The sequence below is a fragment of the Haliaeetus leucocephalus genome, unplaced genomic scaffold (assembly GCF_000737465.1).
Source record: "Haliaeetus leucocephalus isolate CR32 unplaced genomic scaffold, Haliaeetus_leucocephalus-4.0 Scaffold101, whole genome shotgun sequence".
Classification (NCBI taxonomy): domain Eukaryota; kingdom Metazoa; phylum Chordata; class Aves; order Accipitriformes; family Accipitridae; genus Haliaeetus; species Haliaeetus leucocephalus.
The window spans coordinates 434913-453163 of NW_010972537.1; the positions used below are offsets into that span (position 1 = coordinate 434913).

Consider the following 18251-nt stretch of genomic DNA (forward strand, 5'->3'; position numbering starts at 1 on the left):
CCTGGCTTTGGCTCCCCCCCCCCCCCCCCCCCCCAGCAATTTGTGGTGCTAGCTCCCTGTAGCATTTTCTTTCGGTTCCCCAACCCCAGACATACTGCACAGGACGCGTGTGAGCTTTATGGCTCTTACGTGCAGTGCGTGCATGACAGCTGCTAGAGACCAAACTAGGGACTTGAGCTGCAAGCTGGAGTTGTTACCGTTCAGGCTAAAACGCCAAACTTCTACAGCTGGTGTTATAACCCCAGTGTTAGCACAAACTTGCCATTAGCTATCTGTAACAGCTTAGGACCAATCTGGAGCCTGGTTTCTTCTGGTGTGGAATACACTTTTTGGCCTAAGCCCTAATGGGCTTAGGAGCTGATAGTGTGGCTTCTCAGGTACTGAAGCAAGGAAATCCCATTCATACCAAGTCAGCTTAATGTTTTAATAAATCTCACTTGGATTATTCAATATTGAGTTCAAGATAGCTTTTATTTTTAATGGACAATATAGAATGTCCTCAGTGGGCATGGCAAGGGAGCCACACACTAGAAGTTTGCTACAACTCCCCAGGCCTCCTTTCAGCCCATCTGTGCTGATAGACAAGATTAGAGCTTCCAGCTCTTTGCTACGACTTTCTGCTGGAGATTACGACACGCGTTGATTTGTCAGTAAGTGACTGAGAAAGAAAAAAGGAAAAAAGTCACCTGAGTTAGTTTAAACTACCATCATTTAGATAAGATTCTTTCACTAATTTAATTGATGACCTTTGTAAAACGAGCTGATATTGCCTAAAGCAAACTTGGGTCCATTCAAGTGAACAGATCTGCTGGCAGCACTCTGAAATCAGTAATGTCTGGGGAATACAACAAACATCCGGCGATGGTAACTTCTCCTGCTACCATAGTGGGATCCAGAAGACAGTGTCTCATAATGGTCTGATAGGGTTTTGATAGACTGTAAGGAGAGAACTGGAAGGTCATTGAAAATTCTCTCTAGGAAAGTAGGGTGAATCAAAAGTATATGAGCAATACAATCTTGTGATGCCTTTTGTAATCATTAAAAATTTAGCTGATGGATTGGTAGTGCCTACAGTTGAGAAACTGAAATAAAAGTTAACAAATTATGGAAGGAATAAGATTAACTTTGCTGCTTTGATGCAAGAGTTAGACTGGATAATCAGTGCTTCCATGAACACCTATAATAAAGCTAAGTTGTAGCACAAACTTGTGCCATAAGGCCACCAATCCGTTCTTATAGCAGAGCCACACTGTGCAATTCCCACTGTGGTCTGCACAAACAGAGCTAGTGTTGTGTAGTATCCCTCACTGATATAAGCTCAGTGCTGATGCTAAGTTATGAAGCAAATAATTTTGAACTGTACATTTCCTACCATTCATTGCTTTCCAGCACAAGCCTTTTTTTCTCCTCTTTTCATTGAAGTGTTTTCAATTTTTGAAACATTTCTGATCAACTCATTTGCAATAAAGACTCATGCTTTTCAGGGATCAAACAGCCCTCAACAGTCTGAGAATCAGGGAGCTGAAATAACAACAGAAGGGCCAGTCCAGAGGGTCTGTACCTCTGCTTATTGCTAAACTGAAGGAGCAGCTGCACAGCAGAGCTCTGCCAACAAGTAGCTTTAGGATTTTTTTTTTCTTTATAACAAGAAAAAAAAATGCAAGTCCATTATTTTCCTGCCCTGCAACAGAGTCAGCTTTATTAACTCTGAAGAGAGCTACTTTTACCAGAAGGAATAAAAATTGGAAGCCCAATATATTACTGTGATGTTCTGCTACTGAATCAATGCTTGTTAATAATATATAAATTATTCCACAGTCTGTTTTGTGTAGAAGTCATTAGCATTACCAGCTTCTCTTACACCCATATCTTTTTTTTTTTTTAAATTTTAAACAATCTGCTTTATAAAATATACATCTCTATGTATCAGGTACCATTATTATGGAATTGCAGTGAAAGAAAACTCCCAGTATTATGATGTGATGTATTCTAAAAAAGGAGCAGCCTGGGTCAACGAAACAGGAAAAAAAGAAGTAACCAAACAGACAGTGGCGTATTCACCACGATCCAAACTGGGAACATTACTGCCAGAGTTTCCAAATGTCAAAGATCTAAATCTGCCAGCCAGTCTGCCAGAGGAGAAGGTAACACTTTGGAAATCTTTTCTTGGCTTGTCTTGTTTTTTTTCCCCTGCTTTGGATGAAAGCTTTATCTAAAATATAAAGACTTTAAATTAGAATAAGTTTAATAATGCTTTGACTTTATTTATGGGCGACTTAATTACTTCATATAATTGGAAGAAATATCTTCCCTTAAAATAGGCAGCTGACACTATCAGCTGTACAATATTTCTAAAGCCTGTGCACACTTTTTTTAAAGTTACATTACATACAGAAGGTGAAGTTTGAGGGTAACAGTTTTTAAATGTGTTATAGCTCTTAAATTTGTAAACACGTTTGATGGCAAACTGAAAAACAGTTCTGATGCTTTCTTGAGCAGAGAGGGACTTAATGTATTTCTTATCCTTCTAGACTAGAAATTAAGAGAATCCTATCTGCACATATGACAAAAGTGCTCTGGCTGCTCTTGGTTGAGCTTGCTAGTTTTCTGATGCTATTCACATGTGTAGTATCAATGTAAAGTGGACAAAAGAATAGGGTTTTATAGTTCTTTATGTCCTAATTAGGGCCACATTCTCGTCTTTGATCTCACTGAGGCTTTTTGCTCCTCTTACATTTGAAGAATCCCCATTGACATAGAAAAATCCATGAATTCAAAGGGAGAATTTACTTTTAAGAAGAAAACTCATCTTAAAGCTAATCTAACTAGACTCTAACCGATTCCATTATTTTTGCAATTGTGCATAGGTAAGATAAGAAAATCTTAATTTTGGTGCTCTATATTCTGATAGTTTTAAAAGTGAATTTCTTAAAGTAGAATGATCTTTTGTGTGTCTCCCTCTCATTCTTTTTCAGGTTTCTACCTTTATTATGATGTATAGAACTCACTGTCAGAGGATACTAGACACTGTAATAAGAGCAAACTTTGATGAGGTATGGTTAGAAACTACAGTTGTAGTTTAATGATACATAAGGTATTAATGGATCTGAGAGCTTATTTTGAATGTGATATTACAAATTTCTGGTTTTGTGGTGGCCAATCCCTTTCATGAGTAATGAACAATAGCTATACTTGAGAATATAATATGCGACTGATAGCGTTAGATCTCACTTATGACACTGTGCGAGTTACAGGAACAAAAGCAATGGGAATGTTTTTGTCTCTCCATTCACCAGCAGGATTAAGGTAGCAATACCCCCTTACGAGATGTTGGACAATCCAGTTCTTACAACTCAAGAAGTGTGTCCACCACCACTTTTCTAAGCTTTGAGTTGGGACTGAGCTCTGTCTGAAGGAGTTCTTTCTGAGCTCTCAGCACAAACCCAGGGCAGGTGCCACAGCCAAAATGGTGGGCTCTGCTGGTCTATTAACAATGGTGCAGGGTGGTGGTGGGCCTACAGCCTCCCAGATATCCCAGAAAGCTGTAGCTGCAGTCTCCAATTCCTTAGTTGTACTGCAGTGCACTAGGAACATGCGCACTGCTCAGCAGTTGATACCATCCACTAGAAATGGATAAGGTTTCTACTTGCTGCATATCTGACTGAATCTGAGGGTTTTCTGGCAGTGCATGCAGACAGCTCTATAATTAGAGCTGAAAAATAAAACATTACTGGAATGCAATCAGTTTTATATTACATGTAGAGAAGGCCTCTAGTCCAGGAAAACAAATCTGACTATAGAGATGCTGAGGGCCTGATTCAAATATGACAGCCAGGTCCCAGAAAAAATCAAAGGGAACAGGTCTCTTGACTACGCTTTTTGAACAATGGCAAGAAATTCCCTGCATTTCTTCCTCTCACTGTTTAATTCTTACACTCTTCTGGTTTAAATCTGAGGCTCTTTTAAGTCGTCGTACCCAGTCAAGATGTTTCCATGTGAGAGAAATATGTGACATATTCAGGAAGTTTTGCCGGATGAGTCTCAGAATACCTTCTTAAGAGCAGGATGTTATATTTTGTTAGGGAATCTGTTTGTCAGGATCAATAGCGGGGAAGGGGCTGAGCAGCAACAATATATAATGGCAAATATTCTTCACTGCAGCTGGTGTTACGTATTTTCAGTACTGATTGCGTGCAAAAGGTTATCACTTATGAATGCCAGTGTTCTGACCCCTGTAGAACTGATCATATCGTTCACTGAATAACACCTCTATTTCCTACATGAAAATTTTCAGAGGTATATTTTGCTGTGTCTGAAATCTCCTCCCCATTTTCTTTTTTGTCTTTATCCATTCTTTCTCCTCTTTCCTTCATAGTGGAGGAAAGAAGAAATCCAAAAGTGTAGTGTTTCTTTCCAAAATGAAGACAGAAAATGGTATATTGACCCCTGTAAGCCATGTGCTATCCTCTTCTCCCTCCCTACCCCAAGCCCTAGATTGCATTCCTTTGTATACAGGGACAGAGAGCAAAGAGAGATAAAAAGGTTTGACACGTGGAAGCCAAAGAGTTACACTCACCAGCCACTGATGGAAGGTAAAAATATGGTGGTTCCCATGGGTGTCTCTACTGTAGTAACACAAAGACACCCTGTCACCAACTCAGAATGTCTCCTCGCCCTTTGGTTGATTATCCCATTGTGTGCTGCGTTACAGTATAAGCCTGTCTAGTTAAGGAGTATGCCTTGCCTGCATTGTGCGCCATCCGTCCAGCTCTGGGGCTGAAACAAATGCTGTGTAAGCAGGATCATTTAAAAAAAATGGTATTTGTGGCCTTTGGTTATTTTACTTTAAACATCCCTGCTTCTTCTCGTGATTGCAGGTTCAAAGTTTTCTTCTGCACTTTTGGCAAGGGATGCCTCCTCATATGCTGCCCGTATTGGGTTCTTCAACTGTAGTGAATATAGTGGGAGTTTGTGATTCAATTCTGTACAAAGCGATTTCTGGAGTTTTGATGCCAACGGTACTACAAGCATTACCTGACAGGTCAGTATAGCTAGCAGCACTGACCACTTTTAGCTCAGCTGTCTTTGTTATATGTCTTTTCTTCAAGAATGGCACCAGTTGTCAGAAAGCTGCTTGCTGCCACCCACTTCTTGAGTTTAAATCACAGTGTTAATTCATAGGAGTTGAAGAGCTGACATGTTCCTGAAGAAATGTTCAGATTTTAGCAAGACTTGTATTGTGAAAAACTTGTTATTTTTTGTGTGATAAAGAATACCACCTTCTTGGTTTACTAACATCAAGCTGATACTCATGTCCCAACTTTCAGGGAATATCAGAAGGCTGCGGGCTGCAGAGTGCCACACTGTCTTCTGAAACTTTCAGACACTTTTCTGCTAGTCAGGGATAACAACATAACAGTATTCTGAATTATAGTGACAAGAGGAGCTGGCCTGGCTGCTTTCTTTGTCAGTACTCACATGTCTACTCAGGCACTGCAACCTAAGCATTTGTCTCCATATACACTCTTGGAATCCAATTGTTACTCTGCTTGCTTGTAGTATAAAACATGAAGATTGTACTTGTGAAGTCTTGGACAAGCTAGTTTAAATGCTATCCTATGAAGAACAGATGCTTATTTTAGAATTGATTTATTTGTATTAAGAAATATTTCCTTCTTTTGTTTCAAAGTTAAATTCATTTTTCCAATCCATGTGGTAGATCTCAGCTGTTCTCTTCCCACCTGGAGCTCATGGAGTCCAAGAAGCCCTGTTTATATAGGCAAAGCAGGACAGAGATCAACAGTTCACAGCAAAAAGTGTAATCACTGAGTGCAGTCAACCTGTTTCCCCCTTTGATTTTCCTAATATGAGCATCAGGAAACTCTCTTTTTCTAAATATATGTGTACACCATTAGTATTATTTGACTGATGCATTCCTGAGGTTGAGCAATTTGTTAAGAATATTGCTCTAGGAGTTTCTTATTGGTGCTGTGTATTTGGCCCTTGAGATTTTAAAGTGTCTCTGATCATGGCAAATGTTTTCAAGATGTTGTTCTGCTCTCCTATGTGCACTGCATGACTGCTACAGTACAGGCAAAGTACTTTTTCCACACGAAACCTGTTATAAGCATGGGCTTTCCTTGATAAGACATGTACATTTTTACAGGCTTTGCCCTTCACCCCCCCACACCCCCCCAAATCTATTTCATTGGAAGGATTAAACAGAACAGCAGTCCTTTTCTCAAGCTGCTTAGTTCTTTCATAGCAAATAAGGAGAGACTTGAGTGTGAATATAGACTTTTGTAATGCATATAAAGGGCCAGATTGTGGCTATTAAGCCATAGCCTGCACTGGAGGGGGTGAAGAAGGGTCTCATTGCAATGGAAGCTCCTGAAGGAAATCTTGCTGACTCAGCCAGAATCCTCTGAGGGACTTCCTGGGAACAAATATTAGCTGTCCAGAAAAGCCACTTTGCAGTGGGTGCAGCAGTTGTCATCCATCCCCTGTCCTGTTAAGGTGTCTTTGTGGAGCAGAGCAGGTCTATGGCCACGTTTATTTTACTAGCTCTGTTCTCAGCGCAGTGTGTTAGGAATACAAACAGAAAAAGCTGCCCAGCTGGAAGAGGGGAAGTTCCTTGCATCTTTCCTCTCTCTCTCTCATCTGTGTATCTTGAGTATTGCCACAGGCAGTGCAGCTCAGCCTGGCAGAACCAACTGTTAGGGTCCCCTGCACAACACCCTGCAACTTTTCCTGGAACCTGTCATTTTATACCAAGCAATTCCAAGAAGAAGGGCAGAACGAGCTGCTTACCAAGTTTAGCAGGAAATGATGGAGCCAGCAGGAAAGGGTAGTAAGGGAGAAGAGAGAAATCCCACTTGTCTGGGAAAGTTCCTGTCCTGTGCAGAGCTAAGCAGGCAGGTCCTGCTCTGCCCCCACTTCCCCCACCTGTGTGGGCTTGCCTGGAAATTCCACCCCACCATCATCATCCACTCACTGGCTCCAGCCTGCAGCATGGTTGTCGCTTCGCTTGCACATCCTTGTGTACATCTTTGTATGTGTGGGCACAGCTGAGCTGAAATCCAAAGCTTGATCTATTGTCTTCTTTAAACAGTTGTGATTTTATGTTTTTATGTTTGTACAGAGTGGGAATGATTTTCTTTCAGGCTAAGAATACTGTTTGTAAGTGTCAAAGCAGTGCAGTACAGAGGCTTTCATTCATTGTGAGGTTTTGAACATGGTGATAAGTTTTCCTTTTTCTGCAAACATTTTCAGAAGTTTTTCTTCACGCCTACAAACCAAAATACATCAGCAACTCTGCATAATAGTGAGTTGTAAATAACTGATTCATAGTCATCACACGTTCACAGATTTTATAGTGTAAAACACAGAGTGAACATGTTCTGATGTAGTGATTTCTCTTTTCAGTTTGACGCAGGTGATCCGAAAGTTTGCAAAGCAGCTGGATGAGTGGCTGAAAGTAGCTCTCCACGATTTACCAGAAAACCTACGAAATATCAAATTTGAATGTATGTATTGCCCAATCTCTCTCCCATTAACCTGGGATGTATATAGTATTTATTGATTACAAATTAATTGGAAGTGAGACTAGTGTTCTTTTAGGAATTAAAACCTGTCAGCATTATAAATCTTGCATTCACTTACAATCTCCACTTGTTCATGAAAACCAATTTCATTTAGTGAAATGAGGCACTGCTCAAAATGAGAAGAATTGTTTTTCCATTCTTGTGGATTCTGATAAGAAATTAATTTTGTTGATAGTAAGCAAACATTAGGGATGATATTAGGCAAAGGAAATTATTAAACAAACCTTTAGGCTAGCATAATTTGAATACAGCTTGAGGCCCTTGCTCAAAAAAGTGCCAGAGTTAAAAATGAAGGAGATCAAATTACCCTGTCACCACAGGAAAGGGCACTAGTCCTTTTCAGACGTGCTTTGTAGATGCCTGCAGTGCACATCACCTATTGATAAAGCCTGCTTTATTTCACGGCTCTCAATTCTTTGCCTTTCATGAGCACTAAATTCCACACCACAAAGTTAAAGGGGAAAAAAAAAAAAAACCTAATTTAGGAGAAGGATTAACTATTTTGATCAGCATGGAAAATTAGGTGTATATTTTACCGAGAACAGTCAGGATGTAAGTTGGAACAACTAATTTTAGGGTTTTTTTGCATTGTTTATTAATTTATTTTAAAAGTTACACAAAGTCAGAACTGAGAATATGCTTTATCACATCTATGTCAGTTCAAAATATCAAGAATCTGCAACAGCAAAATCTTTTCCAATCTTACAGGGAGAGAGAAAGAGGTGGACAATACACTTTCTAGTCATTCTCAATCTGTACGCTTTAACTGCCTCTATGTACAGTACAGAGGGAAAACCTACTCTGTGGCCATGTCTAAGGCCTGTTTGGATAGATCTGCAAGTCTTTGGTGATTTTAGTATAAGGAAAAACTTGAGTGTATCCTACCTTTTACAGGCGCCTTTGTTGCTTCTGCAATTGTTTCCTCCTCATCAGAATTTGTGATAGTGTACGCAGTCAATGGAGGTACTGACAGGAGTAACTGCAAGCCTTGGTCATGTTTGCAGTTTCCAAGTCACAGATTCAGAAAAAGATGCCCAACATAACATTTTAAAAATTCATTTTCCAAGTATAGGAAATACCTTAATACAAGGTCCGTATCACTTGGAAAGAGCTAAAACAGGAGCAGAGGACTAGCAACTACCTCCTGGGCCATCTTATCCCATAGCATATTAGTAGATCATGTAACCACTTTCAGAAACTTTGATCAAATTCTACCTGAAACTGTATCAGACTTGAGCTCCTGCTAGTCCAGTCAAAAGACTCCTCCAAAGTTTGTTTGCATTAAGACAGCAACCTTTTCTGATTTCCACACATAATGTAGCTATCATTATTTTATGCCCACTTGTTCTTGCACCAACATTTTTCTTTCTATTAAATAGTTCTTTCTGGTCTTCAGTTCCTTTGTATATCAAGAGAAAATTTGCTATGCTGAACAAGCAAAGCTTTTCCATTGTCCTCTACCTTTCTCTTGTCATCTCATTATTCACAGCATCTATAAATCATTGCTTGTAATATGCCTCTGTAAAAGTGATTGAGCATTCAGATTTAAGGTTTTAGGTCAAGGTTTAAACTAAGTTAAAACTGGGCTATTTGAATGCACTTTATGTAGCCACAATTGTATACAGGGAACTGGATATATTTTTTTGGTTCTTGTTTTAATTTAGTATTTTCAGAAGTAACTTTCTTTAGCACGGTATGTAAATATGTATCTCTTCTTTGCTGCAGTGTCCAGAAGATTCTCACAAATACTCCGGCGACAGACATCATTAAATCATCTCTGCCAAGTAAATATTTCAGTTACCCAAGTTTGCTTAATGTCATTTTTACTGACTTTTCAAATGATTTTATGAATTGGCAGGCTGAAGTTTTCTCAGAGAGGAAGAGATCTTGTTAGCAGTTTGTGTCCAATATTTATTGTGACTATCTTTATAAAATCAAAAAGTAATCAGCAAAAAATGCTTTTCTAGATAACTGGCAACCCCTGATCATTACGTTCAGCAGGGTACTTTTATGAAACAAATAATAATTTGATTTGAAGAGATGGTTCATTTCCAGGAAATAAATGAGAGATATTCCATTGATTTCAGAGCAGTTTGTATTAGGCCTATTGCAAAGCAAGAAAAATTTCTATATGCCTGACAATAAATTCTAAGTCTAATTGTATATTATAAATCAAATGCAAATTAGTAAAAAATAAAACAGTTGAACCACTGGGGTTTTAAATAGAAATATTCTTGCAACTATAGGAAGTGAATATAAAACCTATTCTGAAGTGTTTGTTTTTCACCAGTTAGTTTAGATAACAATAACTTATCAAAAAGTCATAAGGTCAAATTCTGTGTAGTATAAAAAAGGGGAGAATGCATTGAATTCATTAACATTTCAGCCATGTATTGGAGCAGACAGTTTGTTTTCCCTGTCACACTGAAAGCTCTGCTTTTGGAAGGTATATCCAACACCCTAGGTTAACCCTGTGAGTGGTGAAGCCCACAGGAAGAAGCTCTGGGGAAAAAAACCTCACTCCTGCAAGGATTTCTTTGTAGATCTCTTCCTCCATTATTTTAGTGGTGGAGGCAGAGATACCAGTGCTACCTTTCCCCAAACATGGTGGATCATCACTGAACTTTGGAGGTCCATAGGGCTTCAGAGGAAATCAAGATACAGAGACCACAACCTTCTGCATCAGACCTGGGATAAAACAGTTTACTTAGATGAAGGTCTCTTCAAATGCATCGTTTCCTTGGGGAAGCTGATAAACTTAGTGTGGGTTATCATCTCTGCTTAACTTACAGAGCTCTGGTGTATGTTGTATGACCATGACCTTGTGTCACTTCCTTTCCTCTCAGCCCATCCTCCCCATTATCAACAGCAGACCACTGTCTCAACCAGCCAAGAAGCAGATCTGATGTGGAGGCAAATGAGCTTTAACTTTTTCATGTGGCTGAGGGAAGAATGAGAGTCTTCATAGTTTGGGAGAGGGTACAAACCTGAGTGGGGTTTGTTTGGTTTTGGCTTGATTTTTCTGGTTGCTTTTTGGTTTTGAACTGAAGCTGGCCATGAAAACCAAGAGAGCTGTTAGAGATTGAGGAGTCTAGCAACTGCACCACCAGGTTAGAGTTGCTCATCAGGGTTTGTGGTGGATGCAGTCGAAATACTTGCAGGTGATTAAAGCAGGCAAAATGACTTGGGAGTTCTCTGTGGTTAGAGGGCCCTGTAACGTCCATAAGACATCAAGCTGGTGGGTGGGGGTCCAGGAGGAGTATCAACTTAGTGAGCCTAGCTAAGGAAGCGTAAAAGGGGATAAAGCCTATTTTTTAACCTAATAAACCATGAACTAATGAATAGATTGGATTGGATTACAGGCATCAAGAACGGTGATCCACAGTGCAGACATCACATTTCAAATGCTGGAGGACTGGAGGAATGTGGATCTGAATAGCATTACCAAACAAACCCTCTATACTATGGAGGACTCACGGGAGGAACACAGAAAGCTCATCATACAATGTAAGAGCAGAACCCTCAGATAAAGCCAGGTGAACTTGGTTTCCTGCTGGAAACAAAGCTCAGTGAAAATAACACTGGTTTTGCAGCCATCGGTTTGTTTGGAGGCTTAAGATAAATCTAGAGGCATTTATCAAAATGTAAGGCAAAACCCAGTCAAGGTCTTATGTTTTGAGGCATAGATCTGGGCACCCTTCCATTATCAAGTTTGTTTCTAGTATCCAGGACAGCTCGCGGCACAAAACTTGCACCCAAATTCAAAAGGACTTTTTTTCCGTGAACTTGAGCAAATGAAATCTATGAGTTAACCACTGAATGTGATAAAGTCCAATCTCTCCCACTGTAGAATTGCAGGAGAGTTGTCTTTTGAATGGTTTTGACACTGAAGTGCCTATGTATTTGAGTCCATTGTAAACTTCTATTTGTAAAAATCTCCATTTTAGACAGTGTTTTCATAAACAAGATCATTGATGGGGTAAGCTTTCACCCTGAACTTTTATGAGTAAGTAGAAGTCCCATATCGAGCAAGCTCATTGGCTAATTTAGATTCTGCCTAGTATAGTGAAGGGCATGAACTGAAAAGTGACTTTGGGGATGTTGGCAAATTGGTTTTAGAGTCAAAGATCTTTTGCAAATATAAAATTTAACTTGCATTGTCCAGCAAGTGTGCATGGTTGTAAGCCTAGGTGTAACCTTATGCACACTGAGTTTGTCCCTCTGAGGCACCAGAGGTGACCAGCTTTGTTTTTAACATCATTCATAACCTCACTTGCCTGTGAACCCACTTGTTGTATTGCCATCTCTTTCTTGAGGAGGACCAGTCATCTTTTATCCAGAACCAGCCTTAATGGGGAGCAACCTGGGCAACCACTTGTGGGAGCCCTGCAAGGGTAGGTTTGCTGGTGGGGTAACTCTTTCAGTGAGTGGCTGGGAAGAGGAGGGGTGACAGCTTCACTTGTACGCTGGACCCTGCAATGTTGACTTTGGCACTCATCCCACTGTGTTAACACTAGAATTCTTCTCCCCAGTTTAGGGATGGGCATTGCATTCTCTGTTAGCTCTGTTTTCCAGCAAGAGGTGCTTGGTACTCTTTCCTCTCCTTCTTAACCCTTGATTCATTCCCTGACATGGCCCTCTTCCCTTATGAGGAGATAGAAACTTGACGTGGCAGCAGGGAAGGTAGCATACAGCAAGACTGGAATCCAGAAGCTGGGTGCATCCTTATATAATCTGTTATGTTTTCAATATCTACCCAACATGCTCCCGCTGGCCAAAAAAAAGAGAGTTCTCAACGTTGTAATCCCTAGTAGCAGCAACAGTTTTGTTTCTCATTCAGAAAATCCTTACTGTTTAGGAAAGCTTTTTGTATATGTGCTAACTATTTAAATACAAGCTTAAGTGTAATAAAATTGCATGGAATTTTCCTGAATGGATTTGAACACATGTTTTTCCACATTTTAGGCCCATATAGTCCAAGAAGCAATTGCTCAGAAATGGTAACCTAATATGAATGTTCATCATGAGATGGGATTGCACTGAGATGTGCAGATATGTATAGAGATTACTCTAGAACTTGGATTTTTTTTCCCCAGATTTGATGTTTATTCTACTTGGCCAAAGATCTTTTCAAAGATCACACTCTGTGTGACTAATATGACATGGAGTTAAGGCCTGCTTTCACATTCTTAGTTATTGTAAATGAAAAAAGAAAGTTTATAAGCCTATAAGCAAGCTTAGAGACAAAGAGAGAAAAATCACTAGGTATAACAGAACCTCTTTCCTGCTCTGCTATGGTAGCTATCTCTGACGTGGTTTCTTCTTTATTCCCTCTTTCTCAGATCCTGTTGAGGTATTTTTAACAGTCACTAAAGGCTAAACAGTTACTTTTCTCAAATAGGTCGTTGTACACCGTTTCATTACTCCAGCAGCAAAGCAGACAACTTATTTGTTTTTCCACTCTTGCTCCCTTCTTTGCACTGCATATGAATTACTTCATGTGTTGTATCAGGCAGTTTTTGTCCAGCCAAATACTCAGGTAAGGAGACAACATTTAGATTTCTCTGTGATCCTGTTCTGAATAAAGGGAGGTTGCCCATTCAATAAAACAATGAAACAAGATAAGGGTGGCCCAAACATCATTATTTCCTTTCTTCCCAAAGTAATGTTTCTGACCATCCAGCCTTTGCAAGTCTAAGGTAAACAAAGTTATAATCGGGTGTGAAGCAAATGCATTCCTGTTCATCTTGTTGATCCAACTTAAGAGACCAGGCAGCTTGTTCTTTGCATTATTGTTGAATAGTCTCTCTGGCTCACTTCTCTAGCTATCATCTCTAAGCTTTGCCTCCTCTACCTCCCTCACTCTCTTTCCTGTTGTGGGAAATCCCTTCCTCCTGTTATTTATAATTAAGCATAAATGGAAATGCATAGCACATTGAGATCATCCTGTAACACAGTAGGTAGGAAATATCTTTCATCTTGACTTACCGGGCTTTTTATTTTAGCTGAGTTGAAGAATAGTTTCTTAAGGTGTCAAAGCACATGACTCTGTGTCTTCCAGCCATTCATTTTCGTAAATAAACTAGAGACTTGCAGTTTTAAGAGCTTCAGTTGAATGACTTGATTGTTTTTACTTTCTGTATTAAAATATGAATATGTGTACTTGGGAGAGGTTAAAAAGTATACAGGTTGCTTTTTGAAACTCTTCTCGATAAATTAAGTATAGCATTTGTGCATTGGTAGCAATTTGTTTTGAAGAAGTAGAAGTTTATGGAAATTCTTTGTGTGTGTGTCTGGCATTGCAAATAATAGATGATTTGCAGCAGTTAAATCATGTTTTTGCAACTAAAGCATTATACAGATGAGAGCCCTATCAACAATACTCATCCACTTGCTGCTTAGAAGATTCTTTATGCATTTCTAAATCAATTTCATGCATGACCTTTTTTCATCACCAGGGTCAAGGCCTAGCTTCACACTCTTCGTAGAGAACACCATAAATGTTTCACTTCCGGGCACACCAGACAGCTGAAGCTTAAAACAAAAGATTAATTTTAAATAATAGGTCCTGATTTGCTCACATTAAAATACCACTTCCAATGACTCCATCACTTTCAGTAGAAACAAGATAAGAGACCAAGCAAACTTACTGGGTCAGCATCAAGAAAGATATTTGTTATAGCTAAGCAATTTATTATAAAAAACAAGCAAACTTGTGATGTTATTGACAGCTTTTTGTGATTTGTTTCTCTTTTGTTCAAAATGGACTCCAAGTACTGAGGTGGGCTATTTTTATTTTGTCTGCCAGTGTATCAGGAGTTTGATCACCTTCTGGAGGAGCAGTCCCCCATTGAGTCATACATCGAGTGGCTGGATTCCATGGTGGACAGATGTGTTGTAAAGGTTGGTAAGCAGGAGTAAAGACCTGACTCACTGATGTGCATTATGAGCTCTATTCAGGTCATAGATTTTTAGCAAAAATAGACAGACACACACCAAACAAAACAAAAAAAACAAAACAAACAAACAAACAAAAAGCACCAGGCATTTAGTAATAAACAGGAGTAAAGCAGCAGTGGACAAAATCTCACCAAATTTCATGGAGAACTGCTCACATTCAGGATTCTGCTTTATTCTGCTCTTGTCTGTTCTATCCCAAAAGATGATTTTCAAGAATGGAACAGGGCTGAGGTTTCCAATCAAATCAATATTTCAGGGATATGGAGAGATGAGTTCAGAGTCATCCTAATGACATAGTGCAAATAAAAGCGGAATCTAGTCTGGCCTTTTAAGATTTTAATGAAAAGGTTATTTAGGCTATCTAATTCATTTATATACATTCAGATATAAAGATGAAAGTCTACATTACCATTCAGTCAAGGACACATTTATGTTGCCTTTTGAGCTGATTTGAGATATAAGGACTTGTATTTTATTTTCATTTAAGTGCATGCAGAAACCTACTAACAAATCTTTAAAAAACATTTTCAGAAGTGATCGGGCATCACCATAATTTTACATAGAGTATGAAACTATATGTCTGACTACTTTAACTTCTGTCACCAACTATACTTTGTATTAGGATGTTCTATTAGAATTTCAACTCTTCATTACAGTTAGAGCTAAGAAGTAAAAAAAAAAACCCCCAAAACCCCCAAATGCCTGCCTCTCTGTTGCAGAAGATTCATACAGAAAACAGCAGGTACTTCCCCAGATTACTTGAAATACTTTGATTGTTTTGAGGAACTTTTCTTTTAGTCAGTGGAATGCAATTTGAAATTCAGACCATAACTGTTAATTTTCATGAAGAACTTGACATGAATTTTATTAGCTGATTGGATGAACCTAATTCTTTAACTCACATATGGCTATAGTAAATACATTTTTGAAGAGTTGATGCTCAAAGTGTGCTTTCTGGAAAGTATTTTTCCTAATAAAATGACTATGTGAATTCACAAAAATAAAAACATGAAGGAACAAAAAAATTCATATTTAACAGTAAACTGTAATTGAAATATTAATATAAATTTTCATTGTAGAGCAAGCATTCTTGATTATAAATTGCTTCCTTGACTAGGAAGCAAGAATGAACATGTAAGTAATTAGGTTAAGATGAAGGTCAGAGAAATTTTTTTGCAGTCTTTTCATCATTTATAAAGGAGATTCAGTCTTGGTGTTGAACAGTACTTTATGATTGCCTCTTTCTGAAGGTTGTATATGGGTACAATGTGGTTTTCTGTGTAAGGTTGGTTTTTTGTTTTTGTTTTTTTTTTAATTTTTAGTGTGTATTTTAATGTGAAGACAATGGTAAGTAGTTTTTCAGTATAAAAAAAGAAGATGGATATGTGCATCATTCAGCTGTATCAGGCAGTCAAAATAAAAGTTTCTCCATGACAGATATATCTGTGTTCTTGCAGGTAGCTGCCAAGAGACAAGGCTCTTTGAAGAAAGTAGCTCAACAGTTTCTCCTGATGTGGTCCTGTTTTGGCACTCGAGTGATTCGGGACATGACTTTGCACAGTGCACCCAGTTTTGGTACTTTGATTTTGTTGTAATAATTGCATGCCACAGTCAAAAAAAAAATCTGTAGCCTGGCTTGTAATGTACAGTTTAAGCGAAAACATAACCAGTTTTCACATGTCAGTAGCCCCAACTCTTTTTTTAATAGAGCCCTGGACATTTGGAAATAATGCTCAGACAGATGTCTGTCTTCAAGATCTAGCCAGGGGAGATGGAAACATTACTACTTCCTTCTGTTTGTTGTTAGCCAGTAGCTGGAGTTATCAGTCACAGGTCAGCTGGAAGAGAGGATTACAGGAGCATTCTCTAATGCACTTCAGTGCAAAGTGAGCCGGTTACCCAAACCACTCTGACCACGTGTTATGCTAAGAGAGATGACTTTGCGCCGAAGTGGATGAAAAGGTGTCCAGTGAACCACTTTGCCAGCTCTGCTTTTAAAGGACATAGCATTTTAAACTAGTCTTTGCAAAATGAGCGTGTTCCCGTACCCTGGACAGATTCTCTTCCATTCTCTTAGAAATCAGTCAGGGTGGAAAAATAGAATGTTACTTTTTAAATGAAAAAGCATATTGCTTTTCTACACAGTTTCAAAAGGGGCTTTGTCTTGAATCCTGGGATACAAACAGTTCAGATTAAAATAAGTTAAAAGGAGGAATGATTGAAAATGGACTGCTGTGTCATGAGTGTGAACATTCACAGTCACTCGGGACCAGATTTTGCATGAGGGATGGTTTTTATAAATGCACGTTTTTCTGAATATGTTAGTAGAAGATTAATAATGAATGAATTTATGAAGGCACTGCATTGAACAACTGTAAGTTTTCTGCCAGCTGAGCTTTGATGTCCTTTATGCTGTTAGAACCATCTAATAGCATAAATTCAGATACCAATCAGAGATAGGCACAATATGGTCTGTATTTATATTCTAATCTGAAAATACTTTCGTTGGTTTCCCATTGTAAAGAGTTTTCCAAGGAGGTATTAGTGAGTCACCACTAGACATCAGGATAGTGAGCATCCCCAAGATGATCACAATTTCCATCTGCTAGCTTGTTTTCAGCACCAGTATCCTGGTCACATCTATTTTCCACCTCCTCTAGGACTCATTTTGTTTTGAGTCAGCGACTTGAATCACTGCAGCTTTTCTTTTGTTGTGGGCATAAAAGTAGCTGATACTGCTTAACAGTATACTTTCCCCCAGTGTTCAAAAATCCCTTTGCATGAGTGTTGAATAAATGCTGAATTTTGTTTTCTAGCACTTTGGGTTGCTATACTTCTCTCTGCAGGCATAATCCTAACCTGTGAAACACACCAGTACCCAACAAATGAAAAAACATCCTGCATTAGTGCAGTGTTGAGGTTATGCTGTCACAAGTCATGAAATGCTGACATTAAACTGCCCCTAAGGATATGTTATTGCTACTGAATTTCGTATTACGACAGTATTTTTATTCCTGTTCAGGATATGTTTGTAACCTAATCAAGCCTTCTCTGTTTCAGAGCATCAATCACAAAACCATCTTTAATCAAAAGGGGATTCCCCAAACAGATATTAGACCACCAGTTGTCTGGACTGTCTGTACAGGGATCCTCAGCTGTGATTTCTTACTTATTAATAGAAACATTTATGAACTTGCCATGTAGCGAGTAAATGAGGAGATTGAGAATTATTTGTTGGTTCGAGTTTGGGACCCACTACAATATAATATGTCAGATCTACCAAAATAACTTACCTGTTGTCTCTGTTATAAATTTGGCTCTTGAATGTCTCATTTTTGAGAACTTTAACTGCTCAGCTAAGTTTGCAGGGTTTGGGGTGGGTTTTTTGTCTTTTTAGTTCACTGAGTATATTTGTGTATACAAATGCATGATTCTCCTTCTTCAATGGACACACACCTTTGAAAATTAATTTGATACATTTATATGTAACCACAGTCAGGGAAAGAATGTGCTGGTCATAGCTGATGGGGTTTTCATGGGTATGTGGTGTTATAATTAGCACTCCATCAACAACTGCTTTTCAATTTGGTAGCAAAGCAAGAGTTAAAAAAAAATCATTATCGTGCTCAGTGTGATGCTGAGATAGTTTGGGATTTTCATCAAATTCAGAAATCTTTATTTTTAATA

At 38.7% G+C, this 18251-nt stretch overlaps 1 protein-coding gene across 1 annotated transcript in view; it reads left to right on the forward strand.

Annotated features, from left to right (window-relative positions):
- The window catches only part of RFX4 (regulatory factor X, 4 (influences HLA class II expression)), a 79225-nt gene that overhangs the window by 29939 nt on the left and 31035 nt on the right, over window positions 1-18251 (forward strand). The window contains exons 6-13 of the mRNA XM_010585453.1: window positions 1931-2144; window positions 2976-3053; window positions 4878-5041; window positions 7426-7526; window positions 9330-9388; window positions 10967-11111; window positions 14413-14507; window positions 16022-16139. Of these exons, the coding sequence (XP_010583755.1) occupies window positions 1931-2144; window positions 2976-3053; window positions 4878-5041; window positions 7426-7526; window positions 9330-9388; window positions 10967-11111; window positions 14413-14507; window positions 16022-16139 (974 nt within the window). The remainder of the gene's footprint in view (window positions 1-1930; window positions 2145-2975; window positions 3054-4877; window positions 5042-7425; window positions 7527-9329; window positions 9389-10966; window positions 11112-14412; window positions 14508-16021; window positions 16140-18251) is intronic.